General features: G+C 38.4%; 1 protein-coding gene across 1 annotated transcript; it reads right to left on the minus strand.

Moving 5' to 3' along the window:
• Positions 1-3263: 3263 nt before the first annotated feature.
• Positions 3264-7352, minus strand: LOC102588800 (TPR repeat-containing protein ZIP4). Its single transcript, XM_006350369.2, has 5 exons — positions 5930-7352; positions 5368-5557; positions 5268-5300; positions 4553-5173; positions 3264-4361 (listed from the first exon to the last, which is right to left on the minus strand). Exons 1-5 carry the CDS (start codon positions 7297-7299, stop codon positions 3717-3719), a joined length of 2859 nt encoding a protein of 952 aa, XP_006350431.2. The 5' UTR covers positions 7300-7352; the 3' UTR covers positions 3264-3716.
• Positions 7353-7772: the final 420 nt, after the last annotated feature.

The raw sequence follows: 7772 nt of genomic DNA on the forward strand, positions 1-7772 counted from the left end.
CATCTTCTTGAACTTTTGATCGAAAATGATCGTTCAAGGTTCATAAGCTCCAAAACACAAAAACTCGCACCAAGACCAAACGAACGACTAGGTGACCGAACTGTCAGTCCCGGCAAGTCATAAATGACTTGGGGTCGCTATAGGAACGCTCTAAACGACACACAGAAGGCAAGACACAGAAATGACCATGAGGGTCATTACAGTTGTGCTTGACGGAAGGAGCGTGGAATTGGTGGAGAGGGATTGATTTTGACAAGAAAGCTCTTGGGTTTGAGGCTATTTATTTTTTAACGGGTAACCATTGGGTGAGAAAGGTTGTTTGGTTATGGTAGCGGCGAGAGTTGAGAGGCTTGGACATATGTGGTAACTGTAGAGGTCCTACGTCAATAGATTTGGGTGATGGGTGACTTACTGGTTTTTACTGGAGAAAGAGGACTAGGAGTGGATTGAGTGGGGTAGGTAGAAGCAAAGGTGCTTGTTGGATTGTTGAGAGAAGGTGGAGATGTACTTGATCTTGGCGACGCCACTATGGAAGGAACAAAGAGATATTTGAGCACCCATAGATAATGGCTGAGGTAGTTCAATATAATGTGGAGTTATTGGGATATCATTGTGCATTTCTATTGACGAAGATGAGCCATCCCAAGAAATTTTCAAATGTTGATTTTTATAATTAGAAAAAATATTGGTAAAAGGGTTACTAGTTTAAAAAAAATACTACATCTCTAGAAAGATAAACTTTGGAGGTGGTTGGGTCAAAACAATTATGGAAATAATATTTGTTTGAAAATCTCAAATAGACACAGGGCTTTGATTTTGAATCAAGCTTATTTTGTACATATGGTTTTAACCACATATAACATATACAATCAAATTTTTTGACATTGTCATAATTTGGTGATTCTTGAAATAAAAGCTCGTATGGACATCTGTTTAAATTTGGGGTTGTCATTCTTTTTATGAAAAAAATAGCTTGATGGCATGCAGAACTCCAAAAGGTGGCTGGTAAAGAGGCTTGATGCATTAGAGTATTTGAGTCTCGACAACATGGTGATGCCGTCTTTCAACTATAACAACTCTTTGTAGTGTATAAGGTGGGGAAATTAAGTGTTCAATGCCATGAGATTTTAAATAAGAAGTTAAACTCAAAAATTCACCTCCTCCCTCAGTATAGAAAGATATTATTTTTGTTCGAAACCAACGTTCAAGCAATGGATGTAGTGTTTTGAAAACATCTAAAACCTTGTGTTTGGACTGAATCATGTGGAGCCACATGTATTTTGAAAACTGATCAACAAACAAAATATAATATCTTTTTCTATCGGCAGAAAAATCTGGTGACGGGCCCCACAATCACTGTAAATAATTTAGAAAGACATGTGACTTTGTAAAGAATTTGTAGAAAAAAATTGTTTGTGGCTTTGATTTGATTGACATGAATTACAAATGGAAAGAGAGTCTTTCTTAACAGGAATGAAAAATTTATTTAAAAACAAATCTAAAGCAGAACGTGTTGGATGCCCCAAACGCCGATGCCATAGATCTAAAGACAGCCACATTGCATTGAAGTTGATAAGAAGAAGAAGAAAAAGAATTGTCTAATGGCCACTCATAAAGGCGTCCTCTACTCCGACCTTGAACTAATGGTGCCCTCGTACTCAGATCCTTCACAAGATAAGAAAATGGAAAGAATTCAATAGATGTTTTATTGTCACGACAAAATTGAGAAACTGAAATCAAGTTACTGGAAATGAAAAGGGAGCAAAGTATATTGGATAATTGAAAGCTAGAATCGGATGGGGATAAATCAGTGTTACCGGTCTGAAAAATTCGTATGATATTATCATTTCCAATAGTGATTTCTTCCAGATCATTGTAGTCAACAACGTTGTTGAGACTGTGGGCATCTAATGCAACATGATGTGTATCCCATGAATCGACCATCAATGGGGCAAACTGCTGCATATGTTGTCCAACAAAGTTGGCCTGTGCCTAAAAATGGTTATGAGACTGATATCGATAAATGCGAGCAGATGTCCGAGTCGGTTACATAACTGACACACTAAGTTGACTTCTTGCAAATTGGTGCGACGATTGCACCCTGACTGAGAACGTTGCTGGTAGTTGTTTGAACGCCTATTAGTGTTGGTGGCTCTAGTCCACATTTGAGAGTTGGACTTTTGAACAACAACATTAATTATAGTGGATTGAGGCGGATCATTGTGTTTGAGGAAAAGCTTATGATTGCTAAGCTTTTCAAACAGTTTAGCATATGAAATTGGGGTGTCACGTGCTCGAATCGCTGCAGAGATTTTGTGATATTCTGGTCCAAGACCAGTGAGAATCTTGACAATGTGTTCGACATTGGTGACATGAGCTCTTGCAGTCACAAGTTATGCGATCGAACTTGGTTGAAATAGTATGTTACAAGGAGACTCTCTTTCCTGAGATGATTGAGGCAATTTCGCAAGCTGAATATGCGGGTTTGTGACTTATTTGCATATGTCGTATGGAGGGAACCCAAGACTGCTTTGGCTGTGGTTGCAGCGTCTACAATGGCCTAAAGGGTGGGATCTACTGATGCTAAAATTGCGTTTTGGATTAACTGATCGTGACAAAACCAATTAACATAATCGGGGTTGGCAAATGTGAGGTTGTTGTTGTTGGTGGTCTCAACAGAAGCAAAGATAGTCCCATTTAGATGGCCATAAATATTGTGTCTTTTCATGAGCACAAACACTTGGGCCTTCCACAGTGAGAAGTTATGGTTGCCAACAAGTCTAATTGGAAGTTGGGTAACCGAGTTGAATTGAACAAAGGTGGTAGTGTTAGTTGCATCAGAATTGGAACTTAGGGTGCCATTGGTGGTGAGTGGGTAATAAGAAACTTATAACTCTGTGAGGAGAAGAAAAGTTCTGGATACCATATAAAAGTTTGAGATATAGAAGAAAAATATATTTTTATTCACGTACAACCTTCACTTTAAATAGAGTCATTTATTGAAGTCCTAAATAGTAAAGATGACTAACTACGTATTTCATCATATGACTGAAATATAGGAAACTAATAACAGATTCCTAAACAAAAGGGTAACATCAATTATTTGTTGATACATGTCATCTAACAAAATGAATCTTTTATTTATATTAATTTTAAGTAGAAAAGAAAAGGCAGTAACCACATTTTGTTATCAACGAATTGACATGTCATATTTGGTAGAGGCCTATGCCAAAGAAAATAAATAAATATTGACATGTGATAATGAGATTATTAGGAGACACTAATTTTCAGAAACAAGTGAATTACAAATTATCTACCTTAACAATTAAAGCAACACAAATACTACAGCAAGTGAAGTAAGTTTTTCCCTAACTTTGACTCCTAATCTTGACTTTCAACTTTGTCATGTAAATACATGATAAACGAAGTAAATATGTTCCATAAGTCGTAAAGCCCCTATACCCAACATTCACAAAATTACCACTTCTCTACTTGAAATCAATCTTTCCTTTGCCTAGTTAACTCTTTGGATGCATTCCTTAAAATGTTCCTTAATAATTCCTCAGTTCCACACTGGAGCTATGCTTCCTCTTTAGAGCTCACAAAGGAGGAAAAAGAAAAGTCTTGCAATCATGGACAATAAATGCGTGGTTAACTTCAGTATCTATCCATGATCTTTTGTGCACACAAGAATTTAGCGTCCGGATGTCTACAAATTATCTGCTTTGACAATCATCATGCCCCTGATATTTCTTCTCAAACCCTGCAATAAAATCTTCCATGCATGACCTGTATGCTTGCATTCCTGGGACTTTATTGGCCAGCTCCAAACCCATTGACATCCACCTTTTTGCTTCATCCATATGCCCCATCCTCACAGGGACAGCTGCTCTATTCCATGCTGTCATGGAGAGCCATTTTGCTTCTTCAACCGGATATTCTCCTTCTTTCAAACCCACCATTATTCGATACGCTTGCTTGTAAGTTTCCATTGTTGCATCATCATTAGTATCAACTCCATGGATGCTTCTTAGACTAACAAGTTTCCTCACTATGAGTGCCACACTTGCATAATCAGGTGAAGGCAAAGCCAGGAGTGTGGAGAGGCAGGTACTTAATGCAAAGATGGCTACTTCATGGTTCGAGCTTGGTCCTTGTGAGGCATCAATGCCAATCTGAAGTAGATGCTTTGGGTTGCAACATTTTGAGTTTGCAAAGCGCTTTATAAGGAGGAGCTGTTGGCTTCCCGTGTCATCAAGCCTTGAATGTAGATCAAAAGCACACCAAGTGTGCACAAACAAGAAATTAGGCTCGATGATGGCCTCTAATTTGTCATATTCTGTTGAGCTTGACATTAACATCTGCATCAAGCATCACATTACAATTAAAATCATAGTCCAGAGAAAACCACGTCTCAGAGATCATAAACATAAGAGCTCCATTATGTGGCGGCTGAGAAATCTCCAATATATAAGAACTAAAATAACAAACAACGAAGCAAGTGCAAGCAAATAAATGGAAAAAGAACTATCCTATAATTGAAATTGGCTACCTTTCCTGCTCTGTCTAGCAAAGAAATAGCTTCCTTCACTTCATTTTCCAATAACATATTAGTTTTTAGCTTCTCATCTGAGATTATTGCAGATACTGTCATAATCAGTGATTTGCAAACCATTACATGGTTGCCTTCTTTCTCTTCATCAATTGAAGCACCATAAAACTCTGATGCCAATCTAAAGAACTCTGCACAAATTGCATATTGGTTCTCCTGTCCTGTTTTAACCCCCGAATTCCATGAATTCACTGAAAACCAATTTCTTTCTCTTCTTCCGATCTCACCTTTCCCAAAAAAATTCTCAGCACTCATCTCTCGTAGCCGAGAATGAGCTCGTTTCATCTGCTTTAGGATATCAGAATCATTCTGAGGATCCTGAGCTAAAATCGTGACTAAAGTCCTGAAAACTACAACCTCAGTTATTGGCATCTGTTTCCCTGTGGAGTAGAAATTCAAGAGAAGTGACAGAGAAGAAACAGCAACTGGTAGACAATGGCAAGCAATAGCTTCATGAGCTGCTAGAGAGAGGAATTCAGTGGTGAAGTCAAGGCAACTTGGCAATGCCTGCACCTGAGTGATAGCACCATCGCATTCATTCTTTTGCAGGTAGATCTTAAACTGCAACATCCATACATATCTCAGATTCACATCACCAAACAATTAGGAGCATCAATTAAATACACAGATTTCAGATAGGGGAGAAAATCCACACCTTTAGGAAGGCACTAGCTATATTTGGTTCAAGCTGTGAAAGAAGAAAAACTATCAGATCAAGTTGATGAAAGCAAATGTGCTTAATCTATTGAACACACCTTCTCTGCCTCGTTTATGTATTCTTGAGCACGATCAAGCTGTGAAAGGCCCATATAGCAGAGACATAAAACTCTAAATCCCTTTGCTCTGAGATTTCTGCTCTCTATGTTAGAAGGGACATAAAGCATAGATTTTTCAAATATATCAGCACTGGTCTGGAGATCTTTTGATCGGAAGTGTTCTGCTGCACTGTGGAAGAAGCAATAGTAGATGTCCATTGATTGATCGAAAGCATTGCCCTTTATATATACATTTGCAATAACGTAAAAACCAGAAAGAAGGTTTGCTGAATGCTTTCTTTATTCTTTTCTATATATGTCCATTCTCTGATAACTTTTAAACAGTAATGATAGGCTACCAGAAGCTTGCCATTTTTAATAATCTGTCCCAACTAGTTGAGGTCTACTATATGAATTCTTAATAATCATTCGGCTACATTTTGATAGTAATGCATGAATTAAATTGAGAAAGCAACTTGTTTTTTAATTTGCTTGAATTCGTGATAACTTCTTAGACTATGAAAGAAATATTCAGTTGGAAAGCGAACACGATTGAACATACCAGTTCCAGAGAAGAGCATGCATAGCTGTTCTCTCCTTGGAAGCATCGTCTCCATTCAAGAGCGTCAGAATCCTATCATCGGACACCAGGTCCGATACTACATTTGCCCTCAACCTTGCCTCTTCACCACCACCAGCAGGATCCCCTATTACCTTATTCACGACCCTAATTGCTGCATCAGCACTAACATGGCACCTTCCAAGAAGTCCTAAAAACACTCCCTTCACAGCTGGTGCACCAGCAGCCCCTACAACTTGAAAGTATGACTCGACAGCTGATACCCAAACACCTTCAGGAATCCCCTTATCCACCACCATTCCTCTTAGCTCCTTCTCCGCTTCCCCGAACCTCCCCAATCCCAGCCATGCTTTCATTGCCAACACACTAAGACTCGGATGCTGATCCTTCTCACCATCTCTCAAGACCTTTACACATTTCAACACGCTCTCAAATTCATCTCTCTGCAAATGTGATGCCCCCAAAAATCTAAGCGTCTTGGATCTCAATTCCTTCAAAGCTAACGTCTCCCCTGTCCTCTTAACAACTGTCAAACCCCTTTCACACAATTCCAGTGCTTCATTCATCAGTTTCAATGCTTCATTCACTCCAGAAACTTCATTTTTCGATAGCATTGCTTTTCCAAACATTAAATACTGATTAGCTAAAGATTTATAGTTGTCCGCAAAAGCGAAGAGCACGTTTTTCGATCGACACAATAAAGCAATCGCTAAATTTCTATCAGAGACTTCCCAAGCCGTTCGTGATCGAGCAATATTGAGATCTAACAGAAGCTTTTTCTCTTCATATTCTGAAACATTAGTGATGTCAACTTTAGATAACAGATCGGAAGCTTTCTCGAAGCAATAGTTCGCGAGTTCAAACTTCCGAAGGTCATGCCATATAAGACCGGTTTTATAGAAGAAGGATGCGGATTTAAACGCCGGTGACGGGATGCCGCAGACATCAGCAGCGAGGAAGAGGAGGTCGGCTGAAACTTGACGGAGCTTTGCGTGTTCCTCATGGTGTTTTTGAATACCAGCAACATTGTAATTAGAAAGATCGACACAAGCATTCCAAAGGCGGTAGGATAGTTTCCAGATGTGGAGTTTAAGGGAATTAGGGAAAGGAGAGAGGGAATTGAGTTGAGAGAGGGTACGCCTGAGATAGGTGGAGAAGGAATCCGGCAAGGCAGCAGTCGCAGGTACATGTTTCTCGATATCTTTGATGGATGACTCGATTTGAGAGCATAGTTGATTTCGGAGATCGTCGTGAAGCTCCGGCGAAGAGATATCGTCGATTTTCATCGGGGATTTTGAAATGGCAATTGCTCGCAGTTTGTTTTTGGAGGGAAATGGGTATAAATTGGTCATTTGATACACAAGTCTCGTTGTATTTATCTTTACGTCGGTTCATATCATCTTGCTTACCCCTTAAACCTTTTTTTTTTTAATAAATATCTTTCAATAAAATGTGTTGATGGTAACAATGGCTTAGATGGTGTTAGGATTATTTTTTTTGTGATACTTGGTAAAGATAAAAGATGCTTTAAGCATCTATTTTAGACTTTAAAATAAGTTAAAAGTTAGGTATTCCCAAATTAATTTTTTTAGCTTTTACCTTTTATGCTATTTTTAAAAAGTAAATTCAAACACCAATTAGTTAGTTTTAGATTTAATAAGGGATCGTTGGGTAAAGTGTATCAAGAAAAATAATGCATGCATTAGCCTTGTGTATTACTCCCTCCGTCCACAATTAATTGTCATAGTTTCCTTTTTTAGAGTCAAACAATAAGAACTTTGACCAACATTTTACGATGTATATTTTCATCATATTGATATGCAAA

This window comes from Solanum tuberosum, unplaced genomic scaffold (assembly GCF_000226075.1).
Source record: "Solanum tuberosum cultivar DM 1-3 516 R44 unplaced genomic scaffold, SolTub_3.0 scf00124, whole genome shotgun sequence".
Taxonomy (NCBI): domain Eukaryota; kingdom Viridiplantae; phylum Streptophyta; class Magnoliopsida; order Solanales; family Solanaceae; genus Solanum; species Solanum tuberosum.

Coding starts and splice junctions, on each gene's coding strand:
- LOC102588800 (XM_006350369.2), bottom strand. CDS start 7,299: ATGACCAATTTATACCCATTTCCCTCCAAAAACAAACTGCGAGCAATT. Junction 5,558..5,929: donor CATGCTCTTCTCTGGAACTG/GTATGTTCAATC, acceptor CTTCTTCCACAG/TGCAGCAGAACACTTCCGAT. Junction 5,174..5,267: donor TAGCTAGTGCCTTCCTAAAG/GTGTGGATTTTC, acceptor TGGATGTTGCAG/TTTAAGATCTACCTGCAAAA.